Here is a 19571-nt window from a genome sequence, read left to right on the forward strand (position 1 = left end):
ATCTTGTCAAGGGAAAAACATATCAAACAGGCTTGGATTTATTGAAATTTAAACAATGGATACTATTCCACACTGAACAATGGCTTGTCTGTGAAAGCTTTAATATGGCATCCATGTAACAAGTCAAGCTATTTCGCTAATCAATACAGAGGTTTTGATTTCAATAAGGGTGATAAAAGTTACTCTAACCCTGGCCAGCTACAAGCTCTCAACAGATGATCATCATTAGGCCTGTATCGGGGTTCCACACACTCAGGCTGTACAAATGTGTCCTATTAGTACATGGTCGGTCTGTTTGGCAACTCCAGTCTTAAGACAAATGGCAGCTGCTGCCCTTCAAGGTCTGAAGTCAAGTCCTCAGGGAATCTAAAAGCCCAACTGGAAAAATCAAGGCCTGTTCATTAGAGACTGCTCGAGGGGAAACTTGTAAGGCTGCCATTAGAACTATATAAAAGAGCTAATTATTTTTATAAGACTTTCAAACTATCAAGCACACTCAGTTACAATAAAAAGTATTTACTGCTGGTATTCCATTAAAAAGACATTGCTTTTTGTCAAAAACTCAGCTAGTGACAGTATACAACTAAAGTCTTTGTATTAAAAATTTTAATGAGTCTTTTAGGAGAAAGTTGTGTAAAATTAACTGGATGAGTTGGCTTCTCAAGTGGAGGTATAACACCAAGCACACTGTTGAGGGAAAATATTTGAAATACACTCATATCAAACTAACAAACTAAACATGGGCTATGATTGTGCATGTGTGACTACCTACTTCTGGAAAAGACAAGAAATTCAAGAAATAAACATGTTCAGTGTTGCAAAGCTGACTGAAAAGGACACATAACACTCTTGTTTCAAACCTATGCTGTTAACGAACAACTGCAAGTGCTGCAGTACACTAGTGTATTGATAAATCAGTCAAAAAGGCACATGCCCCACTTGGTATCAAATACCAAGACTGAGCAGTAAAAAAAAAAAAAAAAGAAAGAAAGAAAACCAAGCATGTTTCAGTACTTTTCCTCTGATAAAACACAAAGATTATAATAACAATAGCTGCTTTCATAAAATATACCCTGGGGAAGAGCTGCAACACTATTTTTTTATTCACAACTACAAAATTGTTTACTATTTTAACTATGAAACAGAATCAAAGTGTCTTATACTGAAATATTTTTCCAGCTGCACAGCATGACAATGCTGTATTGAATTCTAATGTTATAACTGCTATAAGTAGGTCACTGCTATAGAGTATTTATTACAAATCTTTTAAAAGTGCTATATGAAATTCATTAGTGTTCCTTGATCAATTCTTAGATCAACATGCACATTAGCTTCCGACAGCCTAATTCAAAAAAGCAATTACAACCCCAGTCTTTATGTAAAAGGACTACAGAAAGAAGTTATGTTAGACCAGTTTAAAAGAATCAAAATGTAAAGAAAACAGATTAGGAATGATTTATATCAATGCCTAGTGCTGAAGTTAATTACAACTAACCCAATAAAATAGTGCCTTTATTATTGTACAGCAAGTAATAACCTTAGACACAGAAAACAGAACTCTTAGCTGACTTTTGCATGCTCAATTCCACAGCACACTACATTAAGAATTAAAGTAGTAGTAAATAAGCCATACAGAAACAGCAGTATTTTTAACTAAAAGCAGAAGACTCCCCCGCTGTTTAACCATTTGGGATATTCCACGTAAACAGAGCTTCCTATAAACTGATATTATGTTGTTAATGACAAATGCCTAAAACTACCTTCTAATGAGAGTTTAATTTCAAATACTTTGAAATTTTGAGTTCAAGTCACAGTGAGTTTTTGTAGATTCTGAAAATTAATGAGAGAGAGAGCTGGAGTAGTTCACATACTTAAGTACTTTGTACAGTAAAATACCAAATTAAAAACTGTCAGCTTGCCAGACAATGCCTTCTATGCTATGAGATTACTCTCCAATTGATAACTGTTGTCTTCTCTACAAACTATGCAAATCTATCCTAAAAGACTCATAAAACATTACAGCACAATCTTTAACAAAAAGCCAGAAAATCTCAACACAGGCTGCAATTGTCATAATTTGTGGTGACACCAAATACTCTTAAAACAGGATTTTAGAAATAAAACTTAAATCACTGCAGTCAGGAAGTTCATATAAAATTATGAAAACATCACTGTCTGCACACATAAAATGCTATCAGTAATAAACTTCATTTTTGTATCTAGCTTCAAAAAGGTTTGAACATGTATATGAAAAAACATTACATGCCTTTAATAGTGACCTAACTCATGACTTGATGAATAACATTTTACCCCTAGAACCAATGTCACATTAAGATGAAACAGATAAGTCTATGCTAAAGTCCAGTTCCTCTATGGACCCAGTACAGCAACTAACTGTAGAATGGGGAAAAACTGAATGACTGGATCACTGATTTCAGGTCAGTTTCTGATGGAGAAAGCAATTTGCCTTGGCAGTCTCTCTCTCTTTCTTCCACTAGTGGGCTGTTGCCATGACTCCTCATGAAATGAAATTAGGGGTCATGTTTGAGTTCATCTAGCAGCAACCCTTTTCCACCGCAGTTACCTCTTCAGGTTCTTTAACCATCAGCTATTTTCAATGCTGAGATGAAAGACAGTAGCTTCAGGAAGAACAGGAACAGAAATCTTAAACATTAATTGAGAAATCAAAAGTACCAAGCAGTTCTGTAAATATGTAGCAACAGGAAGCAAGAAACTATAAATCAAAGGAGATTAGTCAGAAAAACAGAAGGGAGGAAAAGGGACAACATAAGATGAACAAAGGGAAGAGATCCAAATAGTCAAGTTTAGTACCAGCATAATTTTTGTGGAGAAAGAAAAACAAATCAAGGAATAGCAGGAGTGTAAAGACAACTGCCTCTTGATTTCAGTGCTCTTTTGTTTAGCTGTGATTCTAATTTGAGTTTTTGTAAAAGCACTGCAAGGTAGACTACTAATTATAAGGACAAGAATATCACAGCATACTCACTCGTGCACAGTTGCACTAGTAGTGATGGACTGATTCCACTGATAGCAACATTGACCATCAACAACACCAAAAAGCAGCAACCTTACTGTCTGAAAAGCTTTAACTAAACAAATTTAACTAATGAAGAACTCAATATACACAGTGAATACTATTTCAGAACTAAAAGCCCTTTTATGTTACCCTTTTCCCCAAATGTAGCCTAGTTTCAGGTTAAACTCTCATAATGAATGCATGCAAACAATGAACAAGATTCCTGCTATCACTGTATCTTTGACAGAAAAAAAACGAATGACACCCATCATCACAGGGCTCTATTGACATCTGTCTCTATGCCGCTACAATAAGCACAATAAATAATAATTTCCTGCTCCTTTCATTAAAAATCCTCCCCTGCACTCACCAAGCAAATTCTCAAAAAAGAAAAATATAAGCATTTCTGGTTTAAGTACAAATATAACTAAATATATTTTTTAAAATTCAGAGGGTACTGGAAAATCCAGATGATTCTTCTGAATCAAATTTGACTCAGAATTGGGATCTAATGCCTAAAAGACATTTACCTCATTATCATTGCTGCATAATCTGAATTTCAAGTTTTTTCACTTAAACAACTTACTGTAAAATATAGAAAGATTTCTCTATCATCAACAGCTTTAATGAGACAGAGGTTTTCCCAGTTGTAGACATACATAAAAAGGCACAGATACATAAGATTAAAGGTTAAATAATAAACTGGGACTAGGCAACATCACTATGCAAAGCTTTTCCTGCCAGAATTTTGAGTAAAAAACTATGCTCCCCAAATCACCAGTTTCTTAAGCAGTTTTGCTTGCAAACAGAGATATTCTATTTGCTTTATTAGAATCATACAATTGTTTAGGTTGGAAAAAAACTTTAAAATCATCAAGTCCAGCCATTAACCCAGCACTGCCAAGTCCACCACTAAATCATGTCACTAAGAACCTCATTACGTGGTTTTTAAATATGACCAGGAATGGTGACTCAACCACCTCCCTGGGCAGCCTGTTCCAATGCTTGACAACTATTTCAGCAAGAAATTTTTCCCAACACCCAATCTAAACCTTCCCTGGCATAGGTTGAGGCCATTTCCTTTTGCCCTGTTGCTTGTTACTTGGGAGAAGAGACCGACCCCCACCTGCCTACAGCCTCCTGTCAGGCAGTCGCAGAGAGCGATAAGCCCCCCCTGAGCCTCCTTGTCTCCAGGCTAAACACCCCGGCTCCCTCAGCCGCCCCTCACAGCACTTGTGCCCCAGCCCCTTCCCCAGCCCCGCTGCCCGTCTCTGGACACGCTCCAGCCCCTCAGTGTCCCTCCTGCAGAGAGGGGCCCAAACCTGAACACAGGATTCCAGGGGCGGCCTCACCCGTGCCCAGTGCAGGGGGACGGTCACTGCCCTGGTCCCGCTGGCCACGCTGCTGCTGACACAAGCCGGGATGCTGCTGGCCCTCCTGGCCACCTGGCCACGGTGCTGGCTCATGCCCAGCCGGCTGCCCACCAGCACCCCCAGGCCCTTTCCCCCCAGGCGCTTCCCAGCCGCTCTGCCCCGGCCTGGAGCGCTGCGTGGGGCCGGTGTGACCCCAGGGCAGGACCCGGCACTCGGCCTTGTGGAACCTCATCCAAGTGGCCTGGGCCCGTGGATCCAGCCTGCCCAGACCCCTCTGCAGAGCCTCCCGCCCTCCAGCAGATCAGCACCCCTGCCCAGCCGGGTGTTGGCTGCAGACTCGCTGAGGGTGCACTCGATCCCCTCGCCCAGATCACAGACCCAGATCACACAAACCAGGACCGGCCCCAGCGCTGAGCCCTGGGGAACACCACGTGTGCCCGGCCGCCAGCTGGATGTGGCTCCATTCCCCACCCCCCTTTGGGCTCGGCCAGCCAGCCAGCCTTTTACCCAGCCCGGAGCGCACACGTACAGGCCGCGAGCCGCCGGTTTCCCCAGGAGATGCTGTGGGACATGGTGTCGAAGGCTTTACTGAAGTCCAGGTAAACAACATCCACAGCCTTTCCCTCATCCACTAAGTGAGTTGTCTTGTTGTAGGAGACTAAGTTGGTGTCAGTCAGGACCTGCCTTTCATACACTCCTGCTGGCTGGGCCTGATCCCCAGGTTGCCCTGCACATGCTGCATGATGGCGCTCAGGATGACCTGCTCCGTAACCCTCCCCAGCACCAAGGTCAGGCTGACAGGCCTGTAGTTCTCCAGATACTTCTTCCTGCTCTTCCTGTAAATGGACACCACTTTTTCTAACTTCCAGTCAACTGGGATCTCTCTGGTTAGCCAGGACTGTTGATAAATGATGGCAAGTGGCTTGGTGGACAGTTTCCCAGCTGCCTCAGTACCCTTAGTGGATCCCATCCAGCCCCTTAACTTGTGTTCATTAACACAAACAAAATGTTCACATATTTATAATTAGTATAAAGTCGGCAACAAGCAAAGCTGCTCACTGAACTTTCCATAATCTCATACCCCTCCCCTCCACTAAGCCTCTTTCCATACTCTCAAATTAAACCGACTAGCTGTAAAACAGCAGGGTTTCAAATTAAAGCACACTTTATTTTCAGAGGTCTCCACACTTTGTGGCTGACTTCCTGTCAGGAAGAGTTCCATTTCAGTGCAGAGCCCCATCAGCGGGGAGCTCACAGAATTAAGTGCCAGTTGATATTACTTTGTTTTGCATTTACCACCCATGAGAATATTGTTCAAAGATCTAGTTATAAAGTCAGCATGGTATCATCCTTCTGACTAGACTGCCAAGCCACAGGGTGTGCTCTCACTGCACAAAACTCACCTTAAATGGTGGTGTTTTTTTAAGTCCTAGTGTGCTGGTGAAGCAACAGGATGCCTTTTTTCTTCAGAAAAGTCTTGCTTCTGTAGCTAAATTATGTTCCTTTAGTACTGAACATCTGCAGCATTGTACATGCATGGAAATGAAGCTGTCCTGCTCCACTATCACACCCCAAAAATTCAAATTTACATTAGACAATGCACTCTCCTCCCTAAACATAAAAATGTATACATTAATTATACAAATTCTTAGCAACACTGTTATAAAGGCTAATATTGTTAGCTATGGTGGACATCTTTTCCATTAAGTTCAAACCAGTATCAGGAATCACTGGATTCCTGATCAAATCAAAGTAATTTTCATTTCAAAAGAAAGATTTTCTTAGCAAGAGCCTATAATATCTGAAATGCCTATAGAACTATCACTGAAAATTGTACTTTAAAGAAGAAAATGGGGGGGTGGGGGGCGCGGGAAACCTCTTTCTCCCCCCAGGACTTTACTGTAGACAACAACTATGTTTTAGTAAGTTGACCTTAGGGAAGTTCATATCTCTGCACTCCATTGTGGCAAAGTGTTTTTAATAAGAGTTTTGTGGGTTTTAACCCTATCTTTTATCCATTCCTCTGTCCAAAGTCTACAAGTCATACCGACTTCTCCTATTGTCCCAAGAAACAATGCTGCACACCAGGTCACACTGAAACATCATGGCTTCACTATACCTATCCACTTGTCCCTGTCTACGCACCTTCTTAGTCTAATATATAACACCCATTCCAATTTATTTACATATAAATGTATTTTTTTATTTTTGTTGAAAACAAAGTTCACAATTACTTTCCAGAAAACAGTTGTGTAGTATAAAACAAAAAACACTGTTTTTTTCACACTACTGCAGTTTTCAGCTGCAGCTGTTATAGCCTGCCTTTGTTGAACGTGTCAAAAATACACTGGCTGCAAATTGCTGAGGGTATATTCCAGTGGGTCAAAAGCAGGCCTAGATAAAACAAGTTTTAGTTAGGAAGCCATATCTATTGCTTTAACTATTATTTAAATTTAATATGCAGAAACATCAACCCCATTTCATAAAAGTACACCATACCAGACACTCTTCTGGTTTTCCTCATACTAAATGTAACACAACATAGGTTTTGCTCATCTTATAATCCCACATGATACACTTCATTTCCAAACTGGGGAGTGAGTAAACCTTTAAAATATTCTCCTAGACCAAGAATTATTAAAAGATATAAGATGACGAAGGCAAAGTACTAGCTCACACATTTTAACTACTGTGACCACTACCTGTCAGGATATAACTATGAAATGCTTATTGCATCGTTAAGTCAAGAAAAGGTCGCTTATTATTCATGCAGTATTGGCAAATCATTTCCAATACATTCCAAGCCACTTCCACGCTTAAGACAAAAGCAAAGTTTAAGTTATAAACTCCATTGATTTCTACTACTAAGCAAAGTGTCAATATACATCTACTTCATAGACCTATGCAAGAAACAATATTCTATCAGAATTTACTTTTTTAAAATTCAGCCCATGATGGACACAGATGTTTTAAATTCTGTATCTCTAGGCTCTACTAATAGTAAACAAAGCACACTATTGCTGAAGCCAACGAGACCTAAGAGAAAAGACAGCGTTCAAGCATATCTTAAGCATACCAAGCTAGAGCAGGATCGGAGAATTGCAAACCTTAGTGATTACTATGAAGAATAATAGAAGTCTGAAAGAAATATGTTCAAGTGGTCTCCAAGCAATTCCATGGAATTCAACAAGTTAAATATTGCAGACAATTACAGGCAATTAAACTTTCAAACAATTTACAAAGCAACAGGAAATCAAAGTAGGAGTGAAGTTCCAACAGACAAATTTTATGTTATCCTGGAGATTCACACAGAATATATTACAATAATCTAGTTCTGGAGAGAAAGAATCTACATACTGCTTAAGTCAAAGAAAAAAACCCCTATACACAGCTAATTTAACACGTAATTTCAACATAATCCAGTTTAAAGGAAAAGTTTTCCCAGCCGTTTCCATTTATTTCAATCTTACCAGAATTGCACTTCAGACCATTATCTACCAAACTGATCTCCAGTTTCAAACACTTAGAATGTATAACACAGTTCAATGAAGCAAGCAGCAAAATACCCGTAGTACAAGTAATCTATTTGTAATTACTCCAAGTACTATGTTCAGTGACATATACCAAACATAAAATTGTCAATATACACTTTCAGCACCCAAAGTTAGATCCTCAGAGGTGGAGGAAAAACTCCCACTTGGGAAATTAAGAAGTTACACTATGCATAAAAAAAACCCAGATATATCAAGTGTAATGGATAATCCAAGTTATCTAGACAACAGGTTTGATAATATAACCTTCTGTTTTGTCAGAAGGAAACTTACTGACAAGATGGTATCTAAAATCCAAGCACCAAAGTATTTAAGGAGTCTGGATTCCACACGCAGCGCCCTCCCACATCTCAAGGCTTTTAATTCAATTTCTCCAGAGTTAATCCTACTGACCCCTAGCCAAACAGCTCGCTGTCTTGATACCAAGTGCCTTCCAATGCAGGAGAATGCAGAAGCCCTAAACTTTATCCCCAAGACCTTACAGAAAATAACTGATGCCTTCATATATCACACCTAAAGAAGGAATCCTGCAATAGAGGACAACACAGATGAATGACAACATTGTTTTTACAGATCGAGCATGCTTTTTTTCATTCAAAACTGGACCTGTAAATGCCCTTAAGCTTCTAGAGTACTAGCTACTTTGGGAGGATATGCTGAAAGTTTTCCTCTGACAGATTATTCTGCTCTAGTGATAATAACTATTACCTGAAACATCAATTGAAACTTCAGTCTCTTCTATCCCAGGAGAGCATTTTGATAGCATGGCTCCTGGCTACTATGGGATCTACCTTCCCCCTCTCTCTAGCTCTGACCACAGGGTTCCACCCTGCAAAACTAGGTCATTGTAGATGAAAATACACATTGAAAGGGGAAAAGAATAACAAGATTTTTTGAAGAAAAATAGTTTATAATATAGAATTGCTTCATTGAAAATATCCTGAAGTAACACTGTACATAAAAAGCTCAACAGACATTTCCCAACTACCTTCCATCCAATAGCATCTTAAAGAAAAATAAGATAAGAATCTTTCATTTTGTATACTTCATACCACTACAATTAAAGTTAGCAGTACAAGGCAAACATCTATGGACATGATTCACACAACATATTCCCCTGAAATGAACAACTTAGACTTTGGGAAGGTCTCTTTTCTATTTTTATTTGTGAAGGTCTAAATAATTTTCATTTGTCTAATAAAGTTACATTTCTAATAATTTTATCATAAAAGTAATCTATTACTGAAGTGGGTTTTTTTTACTCAAATACAGCTACATTCATCTCGGTAAAAACAAAGATCCTATTGGCAGACGTTCACACTGTATGGAAAGAAAAACTTCCAACTCCTGCTATCTTCTAAATGGCTTTTAAAAGGAAATTAGAACATGCATTAAAATTGATATAAAGTCATTTGGCAGCTCACAAAATCCCTAGAAAATTTACCCTCTGTACCAAAACATACATTTTTTAGATCATGGACCTAAAGAATTAATAAATCCTTCTTAACCTTACTTTCAGCTATTAAAAGGCAAAGTGATTAGAAAGAAAAATATTATCTTGATTAAAACATCATCACCTAACACTTGGGGCACACAGAAAGCATACAAACAGCTTTTATTCTCTTTGTGTCTAAACCAGGATATGGTTAGAGTTTTGGTGCCTCTGTTGAGTTCAGCTGCCATGGTATCATAGTGACATTTAGATAACCTATACCCAATTCAATTAAAACTTCGTAGTGAACACTATAGTTATCCATCACATCAAATTGCACTTAAAGGTAAATTAGGAATCAGTGCAGATCACAAAGCATCAGTATAATGTGTTCTCTCTGCAGATAACAAACACTGAAAACCAGTCAACTTCTACACCAACTAAAATCTCTAAGTAATTCAAAGGCTTACCAACATTTTAGAATACACCGCATAAACCCATTCCTGAGGTAAGGAATTCAGATCATTGATACAAAACATTTTTTCTGAGTACAGGATACACAGAAAAACCTGGAAATCCTATTGCATTTTGCAAACTAAGTATTGGGGTGGAGGAGGGGTGCATGTGTGCAAAAATCTGCTGGAAAACTTAACTACCATCCTATTGCTCTTACTTAGAGGAAATATGTTAACATATTGTTTGTATGGGTGCATGACTGCATGTTGATATTATTTAAATAATGATGCTCTTACCAGAGCAAGAGACATGATGCATCTAAGATACTGCCCATGCAAAAGAGGAATACTGACTTCTTACTGAGCCACAGAACCCGTTAGCGAAGTGATTTAGTAGCACATGAAACAAAGATGATCATGCTAAAGAAAAACCTTTTGCAAACGTTTCACCATTTAACCAGTGACAATTGGTTTGGCGAGTAGAGTTAGACAAGGAAAAAAAAAAAAGACAGCTTGCCTACACAGAGTAAAGCCAACTTTCACCGTGTAATTTTTTCTGCTTTAATACTGCTAATCAGCCTCTACTGTATTTTTAAGATGCACATGCACCTCATTGGATCACGCTTTTCTCTCCAAAAAATAACTCCAAAACTGATCAGCACAGTGCATGACATATTCAACTGTAATCATACTTCATTAGGCCATATGAGCTGATGCTATCACTGCACACACACAAAAAAAATAATCTGGAGTTTATGCTTCCTTCTTCCATCGCCCCATAAAAGACACACTTTATCAAGGTCTAATATAAATTTAACAGCTACAGCTATATAGTTATATTGCAATATATCATATCAATATTTCTAGAAGATAAAATACCTGAGGTTTACATGTATTAAAACATTGGTCTTCATTTTATATATGCCATCAGCTATCAAGAATATGCCCTTAATCCCTTTGAAACAACAAGGGGCAGAGGAAGGAGAAACCAAGTAGCTTTTATACCTTGAACCAGCAAGCAAGGTATATGTGCAGACAGTGGTGGTGGTGTCATAAAAGTTTATTAATTTTTAATTGCAAACTTTTTAAAAGGTTGGGTGGCACTCCACCAATTTTAAAAAAATATACAAGAGCTGAACAGTATTTGAGTCAGTTAGTGTAAGTTTATTATACGGTCTAAAAAATTTAGATTCAATAGACAAAAAAATCTCTTAAGTCAAAGATGGATCTGACAAGAACCCCCTAATTAGTTCTCTTACACATATTCCACTGACAATTCAGTTGATTTACTACAGAAAGAAGCATTTTTCAACTGCTTCAAATTCTGTAAGGTCAAAGCATCAAGGCAACCTATGGAACCTATTTCACCTAACTTTATACCTTTTCACCTTGGAGCTAATAATAATATAATAATACAAAAATGCTTCATGTATGTGAGCAACTGATAAATGTTTTTAGTACCTTCATGAGATAGTAGGGAAGATCACAGTTTTTCCTATTTAGTCACATATTTCACAAAAACATCTGACAAATGAAAGGAAGCACAGTAGCCTATTTGCTTTGTGGATAAACATGCCCTCAATTCATACACGCCCCTTTGCGTTTTAGGCATAGGAATTCCTTTTAGATGAAAATGCTTTATTCAAGGGTGATATCACCGTTTCTCCAGGCAGAAGCCTTGCCTCACAATAGCACCTTTAACATCCTGACGTCACTCATTTAAAAAGGGTAACAGACACAGGACTTCTCTCTTTTGGCTGGTTTAATTACCCCGAAAGGATGCCAGGCCAGACTAGATGGTGCTTCTAGGTTCACTGTACTGTATGCATTTCTGATAAATGGGAAAAGAATAGATGACCTGGCAGAAGGCTCAGACAATAACATGTGATTTACAGGACATGAATGCAGCTACTATAAGATTTATCTGACAGCCCTCTCCGATAGTGGACTGTTGAGTATCCGATGGAATGATTTCTAGTCTGGAAAGTCTGCTACTGAGTAGCCATACACATTATTTATTTATTAGATGTTTTGGGTTGAAACCATTTTTAAATGATGCACTTCACAATGCTCAGCCATAAATTTAGTTTTAAACCCTAGAACGGAGGTAGTGTTATTGGAATGTGTGTCAGACTGAATTAGGATGAGCAACACAACGCTTTTATAAAGTGGCCTTGAATGCAACGTCGATTCTTTAAAAAATGATATTAATGTCAAATCAGCAGGAACACTTTGCAGTAATATTAAATGAAGGATTTCTTTATGTTTTGATAGATTTATATAAATGTAAGTATACAGAGAGACACGTCTCCAAATGTAGCATGTCTATCAAAAAAACACAACTGTTTTTGTCTCAGAAAAAGCCTTTTGTCTGTATCTCAAACCACCTGTTTCTCTTTTTACCTTGTGTTAAACATAAAACAATATATCAACACATAAACACTGAAGGAAAACACAAAAACAAAGGTCTTTTTCCATATGCCTAAATATATGAAGTTTAAACATGAGAAGAAATTAACCAGATGTCAAAAATCGTTTCAAAGAATGGTATCTTTTGAATTTATGTCACTTTGCCAGGGAGATTTACTTTCACAATTTTATGAAAAAAATTACTTCGAGATATTATTCCATTTTGCACTGCTAAGAAAAAACATATTCCAGCCACAAATTTAAATCAGAAAAATTACAGATGTTTCAGAAAAACAATCCAAGTGCTCACATCACATATACAATGTTTAAAACAAATTTTCAGAAAGATGTTACCATAAAACCCACCAAAGATATTAATCAGAGCAATCTTTCAATTTCATAAAATGATGGCTGACAAATTTGTGAAGTTTTAAATCAAATTTGCAGATACTTACTTTGCAACTATGCCACATTATTTATGTGATTAAAAACTAGTTTTTGACCTGATCTTTTGATCTTTGGCACTTCATCCTCTCCATCTCCTCTTAAAAATTAATTAAAATTTTAGCAAAAGGATATCACTTCACTTCCCACCCTATCTCGGGCCAAAAAAAAAAAAAAAAGAGAAAAAAAAGAGAAAAATCAATCAAGCTCACCCCCATCTCCTCCCAGTATCTGTAAAATGTCAGCTCGAAATTCAATTTCATATCTCTCAAGCTTTCATGTAGCAAAAGACAGTTTACTTCTTAACAAAATAAATCACTTCTGTGATTGCCATGCTGACCTCTTTGAATTAGGAAAATTCAAAGTGAAAAATGTAATTATCACCCCAGAACAATCCGTATACATCTGGAGCTAATTTCAGATTCATTTCTCACATCATTTTTCATATTCTGCCAAAAATTACAGCTGCTATATAACTTTAAAAAGACTTTGAGGGCTTTGTGACTTTATTGGTTTATTTCTACTACTATACAAAGAACAACCTCAGACTCTGCAACTAGCACTGCTAAGCAATCACAAAATCCTCAGTTTGATTAGATTAACATTAAGTGGCACTGTGACACATATGACAAATAGATGCATTAGAGCACGTCATTTATTCCTTATCCTCTCCCCTTCCCAAACCAAACAAGTGACGTACAGTACAGAGCACAACATGATTTTTAAAAAGATTAGATTACCCTACCAAAAAAGAAGGAAAGGTCAACCACTAATTATTGATACAAGCAGCACGGATACTGAAAACTAATTTTTAAAATGGTAATACCAAGCTGTCAGGCACATATTTAATACTCAGATTAGTTTTACTCTAATACATTAATGAATGAACAGTTAAAACTTGTATATGGATGTACGGATTTGTAGCAAGGATTCTTTTCTAATTTAAATCAGCAAAAAATTCATATTCTAGGAGTCGTGAACAATGCCTGCTTCCAGTATTGCCGTATGTAAAAATAACCATCTCTAAATTCCAAAAGTTCCATAAGGAATATTAAATTCCTTTCAGGGTAAAAATATATTTCCTGAGGAAGATGGAAAACTAGATGAACAAAGTTCTAGATACATTCATTAATAATAAGCTCACCAGAAAACATAACTACTCTTCACTAGTTCATTGTAAAATCTATTAGGTGTAATCTCCAGAAGTAATTGTTCTTATTGCACTTTATTGACAATGCAGACTATCGATTTTTCACACCTTCTATGATTCTTTCATTTGTATTCATGAAATGTCTATCAGCACACTCTAAATAAATTTGGCAATATAGGCACTAAAACGAATAAATCGATGTGAAGAAACATTAATTTTGCATTATCCTTATTCGTCAGGCAAGCAAACCATAAGGGTTGTAAATGAAGGTCAAAGGTTTTGAAATGGGTCAGAACCCTTGACCTCTAGACCAATACCATTCCCATTAAAAAAGGCTATTTTAAAGTTTTAAGTAGGGGAATTTACTACCAGAAAGGTATCATTTTTAAGGCACCAGAAGAAAGGCTCAATAAAAACAGTCTTCCATTTAATTACAAAAAAGAAAGCAAGAAACCTGAAAAGAAAATCCAATTAATATAGCATACACATTTTTAAGAAAGATCCTCAGGCTCTGGCTCTTTTCTAACCACAGGAACAGGCAATTCCCAGGTTCTTCAATATCTAAAGTCAGTTTGCCTTTAGGAATGTAGAATGCCCAAACTGCTCACAACTGTGGTTGCTTTCCTATTTTTTTCTCGAATTCTTAGTATTTGTCAAATCAATTGAGAATGACAGGGTTCCAAAACTCTTTACCACTCATAGCATAACCTCTACACAAAAGGAAAAATTCTATTTTTCCCAGAGGATTCAGCATGCCTAGATGCAGAAATCAGTTTCTATAACCTTAATATTTTATTGATCCCATTTTATCTTACAAAAATGACAGCATAGAATTACTCAGGCACACCACCATCAAGGTTATGTAAATGCTCAATAGTAAGGTAACATAAAACCCTTAGTATCTTCTCTCCAACTGAATAGATGCAGTTACTGTGAATTACTTTTTTTAATCAAAAGGCCCTGCACATAATCTTTTTACCTACACATAATCTTAAATTTAAAGTAAAATTTTAACTGTAATTTCCATTGTGCTCAAAGATCAGACAACTTCATTACTTAAACCTCACCTGAGAGCAAAGAAGCATCACCAGCTCCACAACTGAACTGCTAGATTTCATGCACACAAGACCTACAAAAGGAAAAAATGGTATACATAAATGTGTGCTTATACGGCACCAGCTGTTAACACAAACTATTTTGAGATGCAAAAGATTAGAAGCATTTTGACAATCAAAAGAAAGCTGAAATTCTCATACCACTTCCAGTTCAATTCTGTACTTTACCAGCACAAAATAAAAGTATCTATGTGAGAGGGAGATCATAAATTCCATGCCTTGCACCTAAAGATGCACCTAATAGTAACACATTAACTCCATTATTCACTTTCATAAATATTTGTGTGTCAAAATGATCAGAAGCGTGGTTAACATACATTATATTAATCCACTGTATCTACATTTTGCTATTTCTTGAAGCACTGGGTCATTATATATGCAGAGAAGGGAAATGGCTTTATGACCTTTGCTTTCTCCATTGCACGTTCTCCTTTCAGCCCCCAGCTATCAATCAAGTTTCCATTTTGTTTCATGGCAGCAGACATCCCAAACACTCTTATTAGTACTTTGACCCTTAACCCCACACTAAACCTTAGCAGAAGTGCAAGCAGTAACTTATTATATATTCTCAATTGTTTATAAACTAATTTGACTAATATTATTATTTGTATTCGCATTTTGGGGGGGTGGTGATTTAGGCCCAAAACCTGCGTTTGTGTGTTTATTTTTATCTAGACAGTTCATACACTCCCAATAATTTTCCTGCTCTTTGTCATCCAATTTATGAAACACTCATCTCTCTGTGTATATAGTCTATATTATAGACAAAATACTTTCAAACCAGATTATCTTTATCTTCAGGCAAGAAAAAAAAAGTATAACTAAATAGAATCTTTACTTCCCTGGCAAATAAAGCTTTGAAAAAAAATCTCTTTCCTGTTATTCCTATTAAATGAATGAAATTTTTCACAAGGCAGCTTCCATTAAAATGTATATCAGCTCACATATACATCAATGCTCACATATATAATCAAAAGTAGAAGCCCATCTTTTCCAGTCTTAGAGAAGAAATCCATACACTTCTTCCTATCCCAAAAGGTAGGCAAGCTAAATTCCTAAACTAAATAATTTTAATTTCAGTGAAGTTTAATGAAGTCTCAGTTTGATATCAGCAGTCTTCAGTGAAACACCTACCAGTGTTTGATACTCTAATTATGTTTGTGGCAATACTAATCATATTCAGCACTACATACAGGATGCCTGTCCTAATCCACTAAACAACAAGTAGTTTCAAAAATATTTTTTAAAAAAGAACTTTAATTCCACAGGAAGCAACTGTCTATTAGTGCAAACACAGCTCATGTGCAAGCAATCAGCTCAAGTTAAGCAACCGTGAGCTTCTAACATGGCAGTGCTCATTACTGGAAGCTGCAACAAGCTCAGGCCCTAACTGAATTCCTTGCTTTAACTGGACAAAACCTGCAACTTTCACTCTAAAAAAAATTAAAAGCCAAATAAGCAATTCATATGATATAACCAAATAATGAGAAAACTGAAAAACTATTGTTCACTACTAAATTCAGTGTTCCAATAAACATGATTTTTTAAAAATTGAAGCCATTAATGTCTGCATTCCAGAATTAAGCTTTGCTTTTAAACAGAGAAACCACCAGTAGAAAGAAAACTCAAAGCTCAATCGTTTTAAGCCAACACCAAGAAAAGTCATGATCATCGTGTTGTGCACTTGAATCTTCACCTTCCCAGAAGCACCAGAGAATTATTCAACACTGACAAAGTATCTCTTATCCGTATGCCTGCCTGCCAATTAGAAAACAAGAAGACAGAAGCAGATTCACATGCAAGAGATACCCCATAACATGCTCTGCTGACAGAGTTCCCAAGAAGCCTTCTGTTATCACAATATATCACAATAAAAATGCAAGGTCTTTGTACTTCACTTTCCACCCTATATACTTTACTTTGTACAGAAGTGTTGACTCTGACACCAAGTTTTCTTTTTAAGGCTCACTAAACACATCTCATACACCAGCTTCCATGGGGCAATTCCCTGGAAGGGTTGGAAAACTACAGAAAAGACAGCTGCAGTTGGTCCTACACGATGAGATATAGAAAACTATGATATGTGCTGAGGGCAAAGCGATAGCAGAGACTGCAAAGATGAGGCGGCAATGACAATGACCTCAGAAGACTAAAGACAGAGGAACAGCAGGCAGTGAAATCCAGTGGACAGCTCTGTGTGGAAGGCAGGAAGAAAGCTTCTAAGGCAGTCAGCAAAAAAAGAAATAGAATTTTTTAGCCTCCCAAAGTAAAACAAAGCACACACAAAAAAATAGTTTTAAATGGAAACTTACTTGTACCTTCTATGAGCAATTCCTGCCCGTGGCTGCCCAAAAGAGTCCGAGAAAGAAAGGGAGCAAAATCCACAAAAATCTCTCTCAGAAGTGGGGCAGCTTTTTCCAAAGCATGTTCAAGCCTGTCTGTAATGCTAGTAGAGAGATACATGTGATTAACAAAAAAAGAAGGAAGTTGCTGAAATTCTGTAAAAAGGAGTATAGGTTTTGGTAATGTTTAAATGATATGATAAGGAGGAATCAATAATCCAATCATATTTTCCCCTAACCTTCATTAGGTACTGAACATCAGCAAAACAACACCCTTAAGTGATGTGGAATCTGATTATTAACTGTAACACCAAAAATGCAAGCTCACAGCTATTCAGATGTTCAGCCAAAAAAGTTACCTCATATTTGAAGCAGAATCTTCGGGCACGGAAGAAACGGTAGGAACAGATGGCAGTTTTGAATTAGAAGAGCCCCTTCCTACAAAAGAAAGTAATAAATAAGCAAATAACATAAGAAAACATGCCTGAGGCTAGACAACTGGACCAGAAACTAAAGCTGTAAGCTCAACCTCTGAGAAACCATGGTTTTCAAGTGTCTGTGAGGACTACGTAAACCCTTTCACCTCTTTGTACCTCAAACTTTTTTTGCTATAAGACTCCTATTTACTTACATTTGCATTTACCAGCTATGTCATGGCTAGCTTTTAAAAATTTGCTCTAGCACAAACAAATTAATTCAAAGAAGCTTTGCAGTTTGCTTTGTGAAGGAAGTCAGAGTAGACTGCAGTGATCCCTTCTGGCCTTACAAGCCATGATTGCCTCTGAAGAAATATAAGAACACTTATGATCTTAAGCAATGAATATAAATGATGTCTTACACCCTTAATACTACTGTAATGTACTAATATACACTAATAACTAAAATATAATAATATAAAGCCAAATGGTAACATTTTAAAGCATCTCTTTTGGTTACTGGAAGCGCTCATCCAATTTCAAGGAACTTACACAGAAGACCCCGACTTTTTCGTCTAAAACATGCTTGTGTCAAAATGAAGCAGAATACAGAAAGAGTGGGTATTGTCAACACCCTATTTTAAATTTTTGCAACACTGGGACTCTGACAAAGACAGCTATGATAAAATTCTCCATTGCATTGCCAGCATCATTAGCATGATAGCAGTAGTATAACCTCATTTATGAGTTATTAACTTTGCCACATCAATTATTCAAAGGTCGATAGGGAAGACTGGGTCATTTATGTATCCTACACTTAGAAAAAAAAATGCAATTGTGTTATGTCAAATTGACACTACATGGCTCTCATCAGCAGAATAGGAATCTGTAAATACTAAATTCTGCTGTTCAGTATATAAAGAGAAATACAACCTCCATACTACAGTATGGATTGGTATTAGCAATGATGAAGAGGGGGTATGCAAGACAGCCAGAGATTTCACAGATATTTGCTGCCAGGATAGGAACGGTGACTCACAAATCTTGCATTGCATTCCAAACTATAGAGAGGAATGAATCTCAGCAGACAGATTTCTGTGCATTTCCCAGGAGCACGACTGCCTCTAGTCCATCTGCAATCCTATCTCTTTCCAACCTTAGACCCTGTCCTATTCTCTTTCCTCACACCTCGCCAGTTTTAGAGTCTTATGCTGTTGGAAAGGGGGGGGGGGGGGGGGGGGGGAGGTAAAAAACAAGGTAAAAAGCATGAAAGAAAAGAGTTTAATTACTTCAGTTCTCACATTTACCTTAGCAGAGATGAGACTCTTACTCAGAACTATAACTACAGAAAAAATCCTGATCGTACCGCCTACACTGGAGTGAGCTCAGTCAAATGCAACCTGTCTGGAAATAACCTGACAAGATCTTGAAAGCATCTACCAAATTGTGTCAAATACAACTTTTCCCAAGTCTTTTTGCTTGACTAAAGTGGAACAGATTTGTAAAGAAATGGTAAAGACAGATCTCTAGGATACTACATTTATTTCTCCTGTCAAATTTCAAACTTCCTCTCCAAAACACCGGCACACAGAGCTTCCCCACAGAAATATTGGAGGGTTTTGCAGTTTGGTTCCCCCCCACCCCCCGATCTGGGAAAGATGTTTTTCCTCTAATCTTGCTTCAAAGGCAGCACAGAAACTAATACATTAAACCAATGCTGAAAAGTTTTGCTCTTATTTCTTTTTCTTTCTCCAGAAGTAGGAGATATCTTTGGGAATGTGGAGATATCTTTGGGAATATGATTTGCTCACACTTTTCATAAATTCAACATGAATCTCTTATTTTGA

The 19571-nt window shown here is 37.3% G+C and overlaps 1 protein-coding gene across 1 annotated transcript in view; it reads right to left on the reverse strand.

Moving 5' to 3' along the window:
* The window catches only part of LRBA (LPS responsive beige-like anchor protein), a 411018-nt gene that overhangs the window by 285964 nt on the left and 105483 nt on the right, over window positions 1–19571 (reverse strand). Inside the window, 3 exon segments of the mRNA XM_055797819.1 lie at window positions 14919–14980; window positions 17279–17412; window positions 17668–17746. Coding sequence (XP_055653794.1) covers window positions 14919–14980; window positions 17279–17412; window positions 17668–17746 — 275 coding nt within the window.

The sequence above is a fragment of the Falco peregrinus genome, chromosome 2, assembly GCF_023634155.1.
Source record: "Falco peregrinus isolate bFalPer1 chromosome 2, bFalPer1.pri, whole genome shotgun sequence".
NCBI classification, from domain to species: Eukaryota; Metazoa; Chordata; class Aves; order Falconiformes; family Falconidae; genus Falco; species Falco peregrinus.